We start from the raw sequence: 18202 nt of genomic DNA, 5'->3' as shown, positions 1-18202 counted from the left end.
GGGTGGGGAGGCCAGATACGGAGTGCTACCTGTGCCATGGCAGCCCGTACCTTTGTGGGGGTGGGGCAGGGGCAGCAGCAGGGGTTCCCTGGAGTGTGCCTCGCCGTTGGGCCGGGGGGGGTCACCCCAGGGATGTCCCTGGCCCCCTGCTGGCTGCACTCGCAGCCCCTCGCTACCTCCTGGTCCCTCACTCTCGCTCGCTGTCGTTACAAACTCCCCTGGCCAGTATGGGCACCCCAGGGGCACCGGGGAGTCACCTGTGGGGAAGGAAGGAAGCTGGGACAGGCAGGACCAGGGAACCCCTCCATCCTCACTGGGTGCCCCCACCAACACATAGTCAGTGTAAGGGATGCACCCAAACCCGTCAGTCCCATCCAAACCCCAAACTGGACAAGATGCCATTTTTCTCCCCTGCGTGCCCCAATCAGCAACTCTGCATGAGGAACCCCCCCAAACCTTTTAGGGGTCTCCCATCACCACACCAGACTGGACAAGGGACCCTCTCCCTTATACCCACTATACCACTATGTGTCTATCAGAACTCCATGCTGGACAAGGGATCTTTTGTCACTGTGTGCCCCCTGCATCATGACCCAGCCAAGATGAGGGACCCCCTCCCACCCCCCAAATCCATACAATGGCTCTATCACCACTACACACTGGACAAGGGACCCCTATACCCACCAGGTGCCCTCCATCAGTGTCCTGGACAAGGCAAGGGACCTCCCCCAACCCATTGGGTGCTCCCAATCAGCACCCTGCTAGGCTGAAGATCCCTCATCTCCACGGGGTGCCTCCTGGAGGTGTTACCAGGGCCGGGGGGACCTGAGGGAGCCCCGGGCAGGGGGTCCCAGCCACAGGGGGCCTCGTCTTCGCTGTCAGAGGAATGTGTGGAGCCGTAGGATCCACTTGGGTCGTCCAGGGACAAGTCACTGTCCGAGTCTGTGTCGTGCTCTGGGGAGTCACAGGTCAGGGGGTGCCCAGAGACACCTCCTGCCCTCTGGGCCGAGGCTGGGCGCACTTGCCCTTTGGGTAAGGCCATACCCTCAGGCTGGTCCTGGGCGTCAAGGAAAAGTCCCCCAGGCTCAGGCAGTGGTACTGGCCCCGGGCTGCCTGCCAGACCTGAATCCTCTCTGTGGAGACACAATACTCATCAACACCTGATCCCCACTCCCAAACACCCACCATCCACTGTCACTCACTGACTGTCACCCACTGACTGACACAATATCCACCCACTAACACCCACCACCCTGATATCCATCACCCTGACACCTACCGCTGCCACCTCTTCACCCTGACACCCCCTCAACCCTCCACTCTGTGACTACCCTGCCACCTCACCACTCCACGTGCATGCCACCCTGCCACTGTACTGCTGTGCACCCATGCCACCGCCCCACCACCCAGCCACCCCAACACCCTCAGAACCATGTCACCCCACCACCCATCATCCTGCCATCCCAATACCCCCATGCCACGCAATGCCATACTGCCACCCGACCAACCCACCACTCAACTACCCCAGCACCCTGCTACCCCACCATCCCATCTTGTCATCCCAGTGCCACAACAGCACAGGACACCACAAAAACCCATGCCCTGGCCCCTGCTGTGCCCAGTACCGTCGCACAAAGGGGATGTAGCTGTGATGGCTCTTGCCCGAGCGTGCAGTGCTGTGCAGGGACCCCGAGGACCCACCACCTGGGGAGGGGTACAGTCGCCCTGCCACGTATGTGCTGTCCCTGCCATAGGCCTGCTAAGGGCACAAGGATGTCATAGCCATGACACAGGCTGCCTTTCATTTCCTGGCATCCCCCATGTGGCCCAGCACTCACAGGGGTGAGGGTGGCCTTGGTGGCCAGAGGCGGGTGGTGGCAGCGGGCACAGCTCAGGCGGAGGCTCCTTCGCACCTCCTTGCTCAGCACCACACAGAACAGGAAGATGAGGGGACCCTGGGCAGAGAGATGGCAGGGGGGACAAGGAAGGGTGTGTACAGCCTGGGAGGATACCAGCAGCACCCTGGACTGGTCAATGGGTTACCATCCAGATTGGGTGCATCCCATTGGCACCTCAAAGAGAATGAGCATCCCCCCACACCCACTAGATGCCCCCCACTGATATCTCAGAAAGGATGAGTGACCTCCATACGTACTGGTTGCCCTCCATGGGCACCATGGAGTGGTTGAGGTGCCCCCATACACAGCAGATACCTCCCATTAGTGCCCTGGATATGGCAAAGCACCCCTCTGTGCCCACTGGGTGCCCTACAAATAGCTGTGGGACTCTGGAAGTCCCAAGGATGTGAGGTTCAGGGGGCTCTGGGAGTCCCAGGGGTCATGGTCACTGGGGATCCCAAGGGCGGAGGTTTTGGGGTTCTGGACTCTTTGGGGGTCCCAGGGGCGGTGGCTCTGGAGGTCCCACGGGTGGAGTCTCAGGTGGTTCCCACTGACCTGGAGGCAGTTGGAGGCGGCGAACAGGTAGTGACAGAGCAACGTGTCACTGTTGACTGAGAGCAGGGCCAGAAGCCAGGCCAGGCTGGGCATGGCCAGCAGGACTGCAGCTGTGCGCACCCCAGACCTGAGCACCCCAATGGCACCGCAGTGTCACCACAATGACAGCTCATGTCACAGCCCTCTACTTCTGCCACCCAGAGCTGCCCCAGCCCCTCATGGCCCCCTCCCCTTCCAGATGCACCAACCCCCACCTAGCCCACTCTGCCATCCATGGGTGCTCCAGCCCCCTGAGCTCCCCTGGTCCCTGTGGGCCCAGCCTAACCCCAGCCCCTGTGCCCCTTTCCCCCATGCCCTTCTGCCTCACCAAGGGTGCTCTGTGCCCCCCTGCCCCCTAGATGCCCCAGTCTCCCCTGACCCCCTCAGCCCCCATGAGGGCCTCTGCCCTTGATGCCTCCCTGTCCTCCACAGCTGCCCCAAACTCCCCTGACTACCTGCCCTCAATGGATGCCCCAGACCTCTATAACCCCCCACCCACCATGGGTGTCCTAGTCCTTCCTGTGCCCTCCACAGCTGCCCCAACCTCCCATGCTCCCATACCACCCACTGGCTCTAGCCCCCTGTACCCCCCCCCCACTCCCCATGCCCCTTTGCCTCCCTACGGCTGCCCTGCGCCCATCTGCCCTTATGGATGCCCCAGCTCCTCCTGTCCCCTCCTACTCCTCATAGGCAGCCCAATCCCCAGTGCCCTCCTGCCCCCCATGGAGGCCCCAGTCCATCCTCTGCCTCCCTGCCCTCTGCAGGTTCCCCAAAAGGCCAACTCCCCACGCGTGCCCCTTAGCCCCCAGTGCACCCTAGCCTCTATGCGTGCTCCAACCCTCTGTGCCCGTTATGGGTGCCCCAACCTCCCATGCCCACCTTGAGCAAACCCATCCCCACCGTGTCCTCTGCCCACCCCCGCGGCTGACCCCGCCTGGGTGACTCACGCTGAGCCCTTTTTCTGGAAGCCCTGGGTGGTGGCACACGTGGCCCTGGCTGCCAGCACCAGGAAGAAGATGCCGACCTGCGGGTGCAGGGAGTGAGCAGGGTGATAGGGGGTCCCATGCCCTCCCCAGCCCCCAGCCCTGTACGCACAGCAAGGGCGGCAGTGCAGGGCCCAGCCAGGCTCCACACCAGCCTGTCATGCAGGGCCAGCCAACAGAAGTCGGGGTTCCCGTAGCCCTCGGGGTCCAGCCCCACTGCCAGCCCTGCAAAGGAGAGATCAGGAGCGGGGCCAACTCACTGGGCGAGGCTATAAGAGGAGACGGGGCTAAGATGGGAGGAGTGGGGCTAAACAGCGTGAAGCCATGGCAGGACGGGGCTCGTGGAAGCCACAGGGCTGGAGACAATGTGCTGCTGTTGGGGGTGTGGCTACACTGGGTAGAGACAGCGCTATGCAAATGAGGTTTGTCTAAGCTCTGTGGCAGTGTTGATGAGAGCAGGGATATGGCACGGGAGGCTTGTCTAAGAGGTTCGTACAGGTCCAGTCTCTTGGAGTGGGGTTATGCTGATGAGGGTGGGGCTAAGATCCCGGGGGAGTATCTGACTATGATTGATGGAGAAGGGCTATGACCCTGGGAGCATATTGAAGAGGTTGGGAAAGATGCTCTTGGAGTGGAGATATGATAGATGAGAGTGGGGCTAAACTCCTGCTGTAGGGATAAAATGTTATATTCTTTGGGAGGGGGCTATGACCCCGGGGGTGTGCCTGAAAGTTTGGGGGCAGAGCTATGATGAATGAGGGTAGGATTATGGACACAGGAGCCTGTCTAAAATCTTGGGAACTGGGTCTGATAGACGAGGACATAGCTATGACTCTGCCTATGTACCAGGGTGGGGCTATGGTGGTTAAGGGTGGAGCTAAACTCTTAGAGTGGGGCTGTTTTGGATTGGGCATGACTATCCTGCTGGAGGCAAGGTTATATCCAGGGGTGTGACTATGCTGGTAAAGATGCATTTGGGGGTGGGCTTATATTCTGGGGGTAGGGTTACACATGGAAATACATCATGCATCAAATTGATTGTGGGAGAGAGATTGAGGGAGCAGGGCCATACCTAGAAGGAGGTGTGTAGCCACCAAAAGGTGTTGACCCAGGTGGAGGTGGGCAACTGGTGGTCCAGGGCATAGGGTCAGAATGGGAGCAGGGTTTCACAGCAGGGCTCACCAGTGATGAAGGCAGGCAGTCCCCAGCCCAGTACATGGTAGAAGCGCATGGGACCACGGTCGACATGACGGGGTTCACTATGGCGCCGGTAGAGGTGCAGCGCCTCCAGCAGTGCCCAGCCTACCGCACTCAGGTACAGGAACTGCAGCAGTATGGCCACCACCGTGCACGCCAGCTGCACCCGCCCCATCAGTGCCAGCCCACAGCCCCACCCACCCAACCATATGCTCATATCCCCCACCTCCTCTTTGAGACAGGATTCCCCTGTTGAAGTCACACTCCTCTAAACGGTCCCATTCCCTTTATAGGCCTCACCCCTTTGATGGGCCCCACGCCCTTGACAACCAACCCCTTAGGCCGCCTCACCTCGTTTATCAGAGCCACTGATTTGCAAGCCCTACCCCTTCATACAGACTCCACTCCTTGAGATCACGACCCCTTTGACAGACCCCACCCATTATAGTCCTCATGTCTTTTAGATGCCACCCCTTAGGCCCAGCCCACCATGGCCATGCCCACTCCTTAGCCCCACCCATTTCAGCCCCACCAACCTAAACACTTCAAAAGCAGCAGATCCCCTGGACCAACCAGCCCTTCCCAGTGATCCCCACTCCCTCCCTCCTTTCCCAGCCCCCTTTTCTCACACACCGGGACATCGGCCTGGTTGATGCCAAGCAGGAAGACAAGCTGTGCAAGGAACAGTGCAGCTGTGCCATGCCGGCGGATGCTGTGGCGGTTGGAGTGCAGCCGCCTCAGGGTCCCCAGGGCCAGGACCACCAGCGCCAGCCCCGCCAGCCCCACGCCCAGTGAGCCGTAGGTGAGTGCTGCCAGCGGCAGCACCTCCCCGTTCTGCAGCACCAGGATCGGCATATGTCAGGCATGTGTTCAGTGGCATGCACCCCCAGAATCCCCGTCAACAGATGCATGGTCCTTCTTACAAAGCAACAAGTCCCGGGCCTGGGAAGTCCTGCCCACAATGCATAGCCCAATAGGAAGCCCTGCCTACATTATTCAGCCCTGCCCCTGGTAACCCTACCCTTTCAAAGCCCTAGTCACAGCACGCCAACCATGCCCCCCCCAAACCCCACCCACATTTTGTAGCACCACCCTTTTAAACCTCCCCCGTACCACTAAGCCCCAGCCCTCAAAACCCCAACCACATCTCTTAGCTCTGCCCCACCTACTGCACTCGACGCTGTGACCACCCTGAAGCCGCACCCACAACACTGACCACACCTCCTTATGTCCCACCCACAGCTTTCAACCCCACCCCAGGAAATCCTGCCCACATTTCCCAGCCACAGCTTCTGAAAACACGCCTACATCGCTCAGCCACACCTCCTGCAACCCCACCCACATAAGCTCTGCCCCTTGGAGACCTACTGGCCCAGCCTGCTCAGCTGCACCCACTGGAATTCCACTCATGCTGACTGGACCCACACCTGGGGGAGCTCTGCCAGATCCGACACAGCCCGACCCATCCTACTTAGCTTGCCTCAAGGGAGCCCCACCCATTGGATTTAGCCATACCCCTTGGATTTAGCGCCACCCCACTTAAACCCAACACTTCTCTCAGTTCGGCCTCCATGAGCAGTCACACTGCCACCCACCCCTCCTATCCCTCTCCCTCCCCTTTTATCAAAATCTCCGCCCCTGTCCATAAAGCCCCACCCCTGTACCTGGTCCCACCTGACACCCTGTGCCTCTTTCTGCATGTGTCTCCATCCACCCCCATGTCCCCACCACGGCCCTCACCCTGAGTCATTCCATGCCCCCAAGGTCACTGTGTCCCTCCACCTCCCCCATGTCACATCTGTCACTCTGTGTCCCCAGGCACCCCTCCACGTCCCCCTATGTCCCCACCTCTCGGCGGGAGATATCCATGAGGACGGCAAAGCTGGTCAGATGGTGGCACTGGCAGCTGACGTGGCTCTGGTTGCGGAAGGCGACTTCGCAGCCTCGTGCCGACCAGCCGCCTACACTGCCCGCCCTGCACAGCACCAAAAGGTCACATAAGCTGCGAAACTCGCCAGGACACCCACCGAGGACAAACACATACACACACACTGGGGACACCCACCAGGGACACCCACCGGGAACATCCACTCATGCCCAGGGACACGTGCCCGACCCGGGACATCCATCCAAGTGGTCACACACTTGGACACGCACCAGCATTCACAGCACTTCAACTGTGCCCCTCAAAACCCCACCCACATTGTGTAGTTCCACCCTTTTAAACCCACCAGGGACACACGCACTGGGGACACCTGCTGGCATCACCCTCCCACAGGGACTCACACCCACCAGTACATCCACAGACAACACACACCCACCCACTGGAACATCCATCCACCCAGCAGAGACAACTGCTGCCACTTGGGGACACTCACCCACCAGGGACACTCACGCAGGTACACCCCTCCATTTGGGGACACATCCTGATCCTATCTGACACCCACCAGGGTTAGAGTTGCCCCCTCATGTCCTATTCCCGTGTTACTCACCCATGACCCACAGGGTTACTGGGGCATCCATCCTGCCCTGTCCCCATATTCCCTGTCCCCTTAAGGTGTCCCTATCCCTGTTATGTCCCCTGTCTCCATGGGATGTCCCCATCCCCCTGCTCCCTGTACCCACAGAGTGTCCCCATCTCCCTAGGGCGTCCCCATTCCATGTCCGCTGTCCCCTCCGAGGTGTCCCCATCTCCCTGGGGTGTCCCCATTTCCATGGCCCCTCTGCCCCCACGGTGTTTCCTGTTCCCCTGGTGTGTACCATGTCCCCTGTTACCTCAGCATGTCTGTGTCCCCCCATGTTGTCCCTGACTCCCCAAGATGTCCTCATCTCTCCAGGGTGTTCCCTAGGATATCCCCTGTTCCCCTGGGTGTCTTTATCCCCAGGTGTCCTGTCTCCCTGGGAAGACCCCTTGTCCCTCTGGAGTGCACCCACATTCCCTAAGGTGTTCCCATGCCCAATCCCATGTTCCTCTGCTGGGATGTCCCAGTGCCCCCAGGGTGCTCCTTTCACCCCTGGGGTGTCCCCTGTCCTGCCCTTACCACAGAGAGTGGTTCCAGAAGACGCAGATGGGCTTGGAGCGCTCCTGGGTCTCCAACAGCCGGAACTGGAGAGTGACAGGTTTGGCCAGCACCCGGGGGGTCCCCATGCCCCCCACGCCATCCGTGCCCCCTGTGTGCACGCTGATGCTCACCACTGGTGTGTTGATGACAGGGCGCTTGGGCACCCTGGGGGACACCGGTGTCAGGGAGCCCACTCAGGGTGCCCCAAAACCCACCTTGGTGCCAGAGAGTGCCCTGGCACCACACAGACACTGTGAAGGTACCTCTTTCTCCCCTGTGCCCTCTTTTTTGGGCACCCCATGTGCACCATCCTTGGACATCCCTTGAGCCACCTCCCCAGCCCTCTGCCCCCCATTCTCAGGCATTCTCTGTGCCTCCCAGCCTTGGGCACCCCATGTGTCCCCTTTACCAGCCCTCCCCCGGGAACCCTCCAGACACCCCTGGCCCCATCTTTCTGTACCCTCCCAGATGCTTGGTTTTGCCCTGACACCCCCACATGCCACCCCCAACCTCCCAAGCCCCCATCCCCAGTGGCACCGGAGGCTGCGCTTGTCGGTGTCGAAGTGCTGGGGCAGGAGACCGGCCAGGGTACGGTAGATGATGACGCTGACGATGGCCTGGCCCTCACCCAGGGATGGGTGGCGCTTGTGCCGGGTCACCACAGTCATCCCTGCCTCCTCCTCCTCCACTTTCTCCTCTTCATCTGCTTCATCTTCCTCCTCCTCCTCCTGCCCACCTGTGCCCTGTGGTGCCTGCCCATGCCCGGTTGAGGAGCCTGGGGGCCATGGGCAGGGGGCAGCATGATGCTCTGAGACCTCATTGAGGTCCCTATGGCCACCCTGGAGTCCCCATCCCTGCCAGTCCCATGACCACAACAAGGTTCCCCAACACTTCCAGCTCCAGGGATCCCCATGTGCACACCAGAGTACCCACCCCTGTCAGCTCTATGACCACAATGAGGATTCCATGGTCGCATTTGTGTCTCTAGCCCTGCCCCCCCCCGCCATGGCCACACCAGGATCTCTGATGCCATCCTGGGGTCCCTGGTCTTTGCATCCTGACCAGGTTCCCCAGCCATGCTAGTACCATCCTGGGGTCCCAAACCTGCCAGCCATATGGCCACACTGGACTCCCCATGGTGGCACTGGGATTCCCAACCCTGTCAGCCCATGGGCATTCTGGGGTTCCCCCATCCCTGCCAGCCCCCAGCGAGGGTCCCCAGCTATGCCATGTCCCCATGGCCAAATGGGGGGTCCCCCAAGCTCTGCCAGCCCCATGGATGCAAGTGGGTTCCCAACCCTGCCCCCTGTCCCCCCTATGCCCCAGACTCACGCCGGTCCTCGGGGGGCCGGAAGATGCTGTCAGGCAGGATGACGGTCGTCTCTAGATCTGGGAGTTTCTCCCCCCGCAGCGCCTCATACCGTGGCAGGCGGGCACCCGCGAAGCTGCTCTTGTCCAGGCGCACCACCGACACCACTGTGGCACCACATCACTCACGGCCCGGCATGGCACCCACCAATCCTGAGGCATACAGACCCCAGCACCCACCAACCCCAGGGCATACCGACCCCAGCATTCACTGATCCCAGTGTGCACCAAGCCCAGTACACATCAATACCAGCACCCACCAATCCTGGTAGCCACTGACCCTGGGGAACACAGACCTTGACACCCACTGACCCCAGGACACACTAACCACTGCATCCACTAATCCCAGGGCACACCAAGCCCAACACAAACCAACTCCAGCATGCACTGACCCTGGGGCACACCGACCCCAGCACTCACCAACCCTGGCACCCACGAGCCCCAGAACTATGGAGCCTGACACAGAAACCCCAGGACCATAGATCCCACCACCCACCAATCCTATGGCACACAGACTCCAGAAACCACTGAGCCCAGCACCCACTGACCCTGACATCCAATGACCCCACAGCAATGAATCCATACACCCACAGACACTAGCAGCCACCAACCCTCGGGCACATGGACCGCAGTACTCACAGACCCCAGCATCCACCAACCCGGGGACACACAGAACACAGCACCCTCTGTACCCAGCACCCACTGAACCCAGGGCACACAGACCACAGCCCATGTCCCCAGGGACACACACATGCCTCTAGGCACACCCATGTTCCCCAGGACACGTTTCCCAGCCATACAAATGTGCGTGACCCCAGCACATGTTCCCAGGTACCCATCAGACATGCATGCATGCTCCCAGCTCACATGTCCTTGTGCACACATACTCCAGGTATATACATGTCTGTGTTCCCAGGCACGGGTCCATGTCCCCAACACACACACACTTCCTGAGCACACACATGCCCATGTGCCCAGCACCATACCAAGGACACATGTGTCCCCAGGCACCCACATGTTCCCAGCATGCCTGTGTTCCCAGGCAGATACCTCCCATCACAGCCCTCTGGCCACACATGTCCCCACTGACCGATGTTAGGGGTGACAATGGTGAAGGGGCTGAGGTAAGTCTGGGGCATATTCCGTGCCAGGGCTCGTGCATACTCCTCAAAGTGCTGCAGCAGCTGGGCTGTGCCACCCTCTGTCTGCTGGATCAGCTCCCAGTGACGCTTGTTCCCCACGTCCAGCAGCGCACTGCCCACCCGCAGCAGGTTCTGGGGGCAAGGCAGAGGTAGTGGCACTGGGAGCTGGCACTTTAGGGTCTGGGGAGGGAGTCCCTAATCTCCCCTGCAGGACTCTATGCTGGGGCACCCTGGCACCAGCAATGGGGAATGGGGGTGCTGAACCCCCACAAAGTTGAGGGTGCACCCTGAGCCACACCAACACCTGCTGCTCAGGGGTGCCTACCACCCTGGCATCAAACTTCCTACACCAACATTCCTTTCTAGGCACGTGCCCATGACCCTGGTGCATGGGGTCCCTCATCAAAACCCTTCCCAGGTGGGTGCCATCCACCCTGGCAGCCAGGTTCCTGCACCAACACCTCCCCCCTCCCCATGCAAATGCCCATCACCCCAGTGTTTGACCTTCTGCCCAAATATGGCCCTCTCCATAAGGGGTCCCTCTAACTCCAACCTCTTTTCCTTCTCCCTCAACCACCCTCCACAACACCTGTCACCCAGGTATCTGCTCTCCTGCCCCAATATCCCTCCCGAAGAAAGTGCCCATCACCCTGGTGTCTGGGCTCATGCACCCACATCACCCCCATGGGAGTGCTCATCATCCCAACCTCTTTTCCGCTTTGCCCATTCTCCCTCCGGGCATGTCCCCATCCCCGTGATCTCATGCCCACCTCAGTGAAATGCACGTCCTGGGTGGCAGCGAGGCGGAAGCCGCACTGGCGGCTCTCATGGCGCAGCAGAGCCCCTGCCAGGCGGTATGCCAGGTGCACGTCACTGCCGAAGTACTCGCGTGCCTCACGCATTGCTTCACGCAGTGCCAGCGCCACGCGCCGCGACTGCCCTGCATCCCACCGTGACTCGTTGCCCACCAGCTGCTCCGCCTTGGGGGGGACACACAGAGTCAGGGGAGCCCCAGTGGCACTGTCGCATGGCTGCTGCTGGTGTTCCCCTGGCTCACCCAAGGGCGAAGGGCAGCAAAGGCCAGCGCGCTGCAGTTGAAGAGGTTGGGGGGCAGCCAGCCCTTGTGCTCATCACAGTGGCGCAGTGCCGTGCCTGTGGGATGGGGACACTGAGTGCATCATGGGGAAAATGGGGCAGCCTCACCTCACAGCATGCCAGCAGTGCTGCCAGTGTCACACTCCTGTTCCACCCTGCAGTGATGCCAGAGTGGTGCCCCCAGACTTGTCTCAGTGGTGCCATGCCCTGTTCCAGCTGTGCCACCACAGTGTCACACTCCTGTACCACCCCCCAGTGACACCACCATGACAGTGTCACACTCTCTGCAGTGACACCACAGCCTCATCTCAACAAGTCTACACTTGTGTCACCCCCACTCCATCTTGGTAGGTTCACCAAGGTGTCACCACCCCTAACCCATCCTAGCAGTGTCACCCCAGTGTCACTTCCCTGTACTAACCCAATAATGCCACTACAGTAGCATCCCCCTGCCCTGTCCCAGTGATGCCCCATGGTGCCACCCCACCCCAGCTCCATCCAACTGGTGCCACCACTATGATACACCCCAGACTTGTCCCACTGGTGTCAACATCCCATCCTAGCAGTGCTACCACCATATCACCACCCTGAAGTGACACCATGGTGTCCTCTCTCCCTACCAGTGTAATCATAGTGTCACCTCCCTGTATCACCCAAGCAATGCCACCATAGTGTCAACACCTCTAAGCCCCATCACAGTGATGTCACCGCTGTGCCACCCCCAGCCCCATTCTGGCAGTGTGCCCAGTGCCACCCCTGTCCTGTCCCCATGTACCCACGTACCCACAGAGCCCTTGGGGCATGGGGCTGCAGCTGGCAGCCCAAACCGTGTGCGGGGCCACCAGATGCTGGCTTCAATGGCACGAGGACAGCTGTCATAGTTCACTGCAAGACACAACAGGGCATCAAAAGGGGGAACACAGGGTGACAGTAGGGTGGCAGTGGCACCTGGTCACTGGAACCCAGGGTGACACAGACTAACAGCATGGCAACAGCAGTGGCAGAGCAGGATGACAAAAGGATAACACAGGGTAAAAGTAGGGTGACATAGTGGCACAGGGTGATAGCAATGTGACAGCAGTGTGTCACAGGGTGACAATGGGGCAACACAAGGTGTCAATGGGATTACACCAACAACCAAGGTGTTGGTGGAACTGAGTTGCCAGCAGCCAGGGTTACAGCATGGTGACAGCAGGTGACACAAAGTGACAAGGCAGTGATGCAGGGCAGCACAAGGTGACAGCAGGGTGACAGTGGCAGCCAGCCACTGGCACTCACAGTAACACAGGGTGACACAGGGTGACAATGCCACTAGCTGACACCCAGGATGACAGCTGTGGCAGAGCAGGGGAACACCAGGATGGCACAGGTTGGTGGTGGTGTAGGGTGACACAGGATGACAGCAGGGTGACACCAGTGTAACACAGAGTAACAGTGGGGTGACACAAGGTGACACAATGTGACAATGGTGTCAGCAGGGTGATAGCAGAGTGACAGTAATACCTGGTCACTGGCACTCAGGGTGACACAGGATGACACAAGGTGACACAGGGTGACACAAAGTGACACAGGGTGACACAAGGTCACAGAGAGTAATGGAGGGTGACAGCAGGGTGACAGTAGGCACTCAGGGTGGCACAGGGTGACACAAGTTGACAGTCCCCCACCTTCGCAGCCGCTGGCTGTCACCTCAGCAAAGGGGTTGTCACAGCGGTCACAGTGACGACCAATGACACCAGCTTTGCAAGGGCACTGTCCAGTGTTGGCATCGCAGCGGCGCGACAGTGACCCAGTGGGGTAACACTCACAGGGGTGGCACGTGTCCCCTCCTGGTGGGCGGTAGTGGTTGTCCTGAGGGGACACAGGGTCAATACAGGTGCGGGGATGGAGTGACAGGGGGCTGACAGAGGGTGACAGAGAGGTGCTGGGAGGTTGTTGGGAGCATGAGAGGGCGTGACAGGGTGACAGTGGGGTGGCAGGGAGAAACAGAGGGGTGACAGGAGGATGGCAGGGGTTGGCAGGGGAGGTGACAAGGGCTGGCAGGTCCCACCTTGCAGCGACACTCGCCCGTGGTCTTGTTGCAGTCTGGGTCAAAGCCGTGGGTGACATCGCAGCTGCAGGGGCCACACGTGGGGTGTCCCCACCATCCCCGTGGGCAAGGCTGCACCTCCCTGGGGACAATGGAGCTGGCACTTGGGCACCATGCCAGAATACTCCCACAATGCCACTTGTAAACTCACATGGCCCCTTGTACACCCCCACTGTCCCCTGCATACCCACATGGCCACTCGTACCTTCACAGTGCCATTTGTACCCCCACAGTGCCCCTTGCACCCCTACTGTGCCACTTCTACACCCACAGTATCACCTTTCATCCACAGTGACCCCTGCATACTCACCACAGCTCTTGCACAGCCATTCTCTTTCCATGCTCCCCCTGCCATTTGCACACCCACCACAGCTCTTGCATCTGCATTACACCCTTTGCACACCCACCCTGCCCCATATGCCCACCCTCCTCTCACCCCACCCCCTGCCCTCGGTGTCCTTCGCCATGCCCCCGCTCCCCTGGGTGCTCTGTGCCCCCCCCAGAACACACGTGTGCCCCACAGTGTCACCAACCGGTGCTGGCAGAGAGCCCCGAAGGTGCCCGGGGGACAATGACAGGCATAGCCAGAGGTCGTGCCTGGGTGGTGGGTACAGGTGCCCGGAGGCTCGCAGGGGTCCAGGGCACAGGCACTGACACAGCTGTCACCGAAGTACCCTGGGCACAGGACAGGGTTGGAGACAACAACACGGGACACTGACAGGGGCCAGGGATGGGGGTGAGGGGCAGTGCCCAGGAGTGACAGTAATAAGGATGGCAGTGCCTTGGGGACAGGGGTGGAGTGGTGGTGCCCAGAAACGGTAGTGGTTTTGGGGCAATATGTCACAGGGTGCAGTGCTGGGGATGGCAGTGTCTCAGGGCTGTCAGGAGGTGCCGGGGGGTTTGCACTCATGTGGGTGGCAGCGGGGGGTGTCACAGGGATGGCAGTGTCTCAGGGGGTGTTGGGACTTGTCAGGGGTTCCAGGGGGTCTCTGGTCACCAGGGTAGCAGTAGGGGATGTCACAGGGGTGTTTCAGTGGTGTCAGTGTCCCACGGGGTGTCAGGGGATGTCAGGGGGTCTCCATTCAAAGGTATAGAAATGAGGGGTGTCACAGGGGTGTCAGCATCCTGGGGGTGTCAAGCCATGTCGGGAGGGTGTCAGGGAGTGTTAGGGGACTGCTGGGGGGTCTCAGAGGTCTCAGGATGTCCCCATTCACTGGGGGGGCAGAGGGGGTTGTCACAGGGGTGTTTGTTGCAGGGCTATTGGGGGAAGTCTGGGGTGTGTCGAAGGAGTTTCAGGGGCCTGGGGGATCCCTGCTCACCGGGGTGGCAGCGGCATGAGAAACTGTCCCAATCGTCACTGCAGTAGCTGTGGGGGGGGCAGGGCCCCGAGTCGCAGGGATCAGGCAGGGCACAGCCCCCCTCCACATTCACCTGCACCGCCTGTGCCAGGCTCAGGGCACCCGCAGTCACCACAGGGTCCCCAACACGCAGGCCCTGCAGGGTCACTCATCAGTGTCCTCATTAAGACCCCCGCCCAAGCAACCCTGGACCTCCCTACACACTCCACTCCATGCCTCAGTATCCCTCACCATTCCCCAGAGACCCCACAAGAACTCCCTACACATCACCATCAGTGTGATCTCACCACCACACACAACCCACCATGTCACCCTAAAATCCCCTGCCCCCCGTCATTCCTACCTCAGTGTCCCCTGCCACAACACAGGACATCCCAGGACAACCTGGACCACCCTGCACTGTCATCCCCTCCTCAGTTTCCCCCACCATGGCACTGGACCCACTATGCCACCCTGAATCCCCTGCATTGTGTCACCTGTCATCGTACCTCAGCACCACCTGGTGACACTGCTGTGTCACCTGCAGTGACCTCCCATTGACCTGGGACACACCCTCACCCCAACCCAACTTCCCTGTGCGGGATCACCTGACAGTGACCCCAGTGACGCCACAGCCACCCTGACCCCTCCTGCCCCAGTGCCATGCCCAGTCTCAATGGCCCCTGCTACCACCCAGGACCTTTTGTGTCACCCTTTGGTGTCACCCTGTTCAGTCTGTCCCCACAACACATGACACACTGAACCCCACTCCAGGACCCACTATGTCACTCCAGTCCCCCTCTCCACTGAAGCACTGCTCTGGGTGCTTCAGTGGCCCAAACACAAGCCAGTCCCCCCTGTACAACCCATGACCTCCCCAATCACACCCGTGTCCCCACAGCCATGTCCCCATCCTGCCCAGGCCTTGGGGCAATGACCCTGTGCCCCATGTCGCTATGCCCATGAGTACCCAGTGCATCCCCAATGTCCTTCTGCCCACACAGCCGATGTCTCCTTGTCCTGTGTCATCTCCTTGTACCCACATCCCTGTGCCCTTCTCCATCCTGCCCATGTCCCCATGTCCTGTGCTATGCCCCACTTCACATCCCCAAACCCTATGACACATCCCTGTGCCTCGCACCATCCTGCCCATGCACCCACTTCTCTGTGTCACATTCCCAAACCCCATGTCCCCAAGCCCTGTGCCCGTGTCCTTGTGCTCCTTCCCATTGTGCCCATGTCCCCAACCCCTGTGTATATGTCCCAATGTGCCTGTGAACCCCTTCATCATACCCATGTCCCCACCAGCAAGGCAAGGCCCTGCTTCGTTGTGTCCTGTCTTCACCCTGTGCCACATCACCAGCATCTGTGCCCACATCCCTGTGCCCATTTCCCCATGCTATGTCCCTGTGTCCATGTCGCTGTGCCGCCCTCCCATTGTGGCCATGTCCCTATCCCCTTTTCCACATCCCCAAGCCCACCCCCCTCCCCTACCCCCACCACCCCATGCTCCCCACGTGCCTGCACTTCCGTACCTGCAGGCACCCCTGGAACCCCTCCTCCACGGTGCCACTGTCCCCCAGCAGCCCCCCGAGGCTCAGCGTGCGCAGCCGCAATCCCTGCAGCTCTCCAGGGACATCACCCACCGCCTGGGGGGCACAGGGACCCCATGAGTGCCTTGGGGTGCCACAGGGGGTGCCATGGTGGCATGTGGGGATCATCAGAGTGGATGTCCCCCTGTGCCTCACTCTCCCCATACCTGGTGGCGGCCATAGTCGAGGGTGAGGAGGAGAAGGGTGGCAGAGGGGTTGCGGCCAGGGCCCCCCCGCAGCTCCAGCTCCACGTGGTGCCAGGCACCGTCATTGACTTTGGCCTGGGGCAGACGCAGGGTGGCCAAACGGGCCCCCCCTTGCCAGGCACCAGCCTCCACCTGCCCCTCGCTCAGCTGTGAGGGGTAGACATGTCAAGGACCCCAAAAACTTGGTGGGCACCAGGCACTGCCCACTGGGAAATACAATTTCCCCATGGACAATAAGACAACCTCTCAGGTAATGCCCCCTCAAGGAGTGGCACCCCCTTGCACTGTTCCCCCCCGCCAGCAATACACCCCCAGCATAGCAATACCACCAATGCCAACAGACCCCCTCCAGGGCAATACTCCCCTGGCACAGAGTAACTGCCCTATTCCAACCCCCCACACCACTACCTCACCATGGCCATATATAACCCCCCAGAAATACCTCCTATTCCAATGACTCCCCCAGGGCAACGACTCCCCCCAGGATAATAAACCCTGTGCCAACAACTCCCAATGCCAATAACACCCCCATCCTCAGAGCAATAACCCCTGGCACTGCTCCAGTGCCAACCCCCCTATACTCCCGCTCAAGTTAACACGCTCCCAGGGCAATGACCTCCCCCCAAAGCTATAACTCTCATGCCAATGACACCAAAACCTCTTGTGGCAATGACCCCCACCCAAATCAATAACACCCCATGGCAACCACCTCTCCTCCCCGGCACCTTCCTCAGGAAAACTCCCCTATTTGACTCCCTGGTGCAACCCCCATGCCTCCCCCGTGCCCACCTGCAGGATGAGGGTTAGGCGACCTCCAGCCCCTGCTCGCAGCAGAACCCCACGGGGGTGCCGGGTGCGGAACATGATGCGGACTGGCCAGGGCAGGGAGAGGGGCAGTGCCAGCCCGTTCCACGCCACACGGCTGCTGCCCACGAACCGTTGTGGGCCTGCCATTTCTGTGGGGCATGCACGTGGGATGGGAGGCAACACACTGACCCCCCACAAGCCCACCCCAAGGACCCCCATGCCACGACACAGCCATGTGCCCCCCCATACAGACCACCCACACCTGCCCATGGACTTCCTGCACCCCACCCAGGACCCCTCACAACCCATGCAGCTTCTCACATATCCAATCTCAGATCCCCAGCACCCACCTGGGGAACCCATGCACATCCCACAGATGCCAACACACCCTCCCACAGATCCCCCATACCCCCTCATGAACCCACAACAATTCCACAGACCCCCAAACAAAAGCAGAGATGCCTCTCACCCCCTTCCCACACCCCTCACACCCACCCAGAGACCCTCCCCATGCCCCCCCACAGACCCACAACAAGCCCTATGCATGCCACACAGCCCCACCACAATGTCCCCCCAGGCCCCCCAGTACCCTCCTGGCAGGTTTTGCCCCCAAAGCCCAATGGGCAGCGGCAGCTGAATCCCCCCCACTCATGCACACAGGTGCCACCGTTGTGGCATGTGTTGGTGTCACACAGGGTCTTCTTGGGAGGACAACCTGTGAGGGGGCACGGGCGTCACATGCCACAAATGACTTGGGACCCCTGGCCCCATGGGGCACAGACACCCCCACATCCTTGAAACCTTATCCAACCCCATGGTTCTAGTACCCCAT

At 60.4% G+C, this 18202-nt stretch overlaps 1 protein-coding gene across 9 annotated transcripts in view; it reads right to left on the bottom strand.

The window, feature by feature from the left end:
• Positions 1-18202, bottom strand: part of CELSR2 (cadherin EGF LAG seven-pass G-type receptor 2) — a 30992-nt gene that overhangs the window by 2194 nt on the left and 10596 nt on the right. For 4 of the 9 annotated variants that reach the window (XM_039710892.1, XM_039710894.1, XM_039710896.1 and 1 more), the window contains 26 exons: positions 17960-18085; positions 17353-17519; positions 16525-16710; positions 16301-16414; positions 14748-14922; positions 13962-14103; positions 13390-13510; positions 13007-13190; positions 12123-12224; positions 11302-11396; positions 11015-11224; positions 10193-10376; positions 9067-9210; positions 8272-8509; positions 7714-7899; positions 6521-6647; positions 5306-5506; positions 4658-4832; positions 3588-3700; positions 3440-3516; positions 2454-2580; positions 1839-1955; positions 1626-1759; positions 1045-1133; positions 811-954; positions 51-257 (listed from right to left, as the gene is read on the bottom strand). In XM_039710892.1, the coding sequence (XP_039566826.1) occupies positions 51-257; positions 811-954; positions 1045-1133; positions 1626-1759; positions 1839-1955; positions 2454-2580; positions 3440-3516; positions 3588-3700; positions 4658-4832; positions 5306-5506; positions 6521-6647; positions 7714-7899; positions 8272-8509; positions 9067-9210; positions 10193-10376; positions 11015-11224; positions 11302-11396; positions 12123-12224; positions 13007-13190; positions 13390-13510; positions 13962-14103; positions 14748-14922; positions 16301-16414; positions 16525-16710; positions 17353-17519; positions 17960-18085 (3885 nt within the window). Of the gene's footprint in view, positions 1-50; positions 258-684; positions 955-1044; positions 1134-1625; positions 1760-1838; positions 1956-2453; positions 2581-3439; positions 3517-3587; positions 3701-4657; positions 4833-5305; positions 5507-6520; positions 6648-7713; positions 7900-8271; positions 8510-9066; positions 9211-10192; positions 10377-11014; positions 11225-11301; positions 11397-12122; positions 12225-13006; positions 13191-13389; positions 13511-13961; positions 14104-14747; positions 14923-16300; positions 16415-16524; positions 16711-17352; positions 17520-17959; positions 18086-18202 lie in introns of those variants that run through there. The other 5 variants (XM_039710893.1, XM_039710898.1, XM_039710897.1 and 2 more) reach the window with 5 other exon arrangements.

The sequence above is a fragment of the Passer montanus genome, unplaced genomic scaffold (genome assembly GCF_014805655.1).
Source record: "Passer montanus isolate IOZ18808 unplaced genomic scaffold, ASM1480565v1 scaffold237, whole genome shotgun sequence".
Taxonomy (NCBI): Eukaryota; Metazoa; Chordata; class Aves; order Passeriformes; family Passeridae; genus Passer; species Passer montanus.
This window is presented reverse-complemented; position numbering and strand designations above follow the sequence as displayed.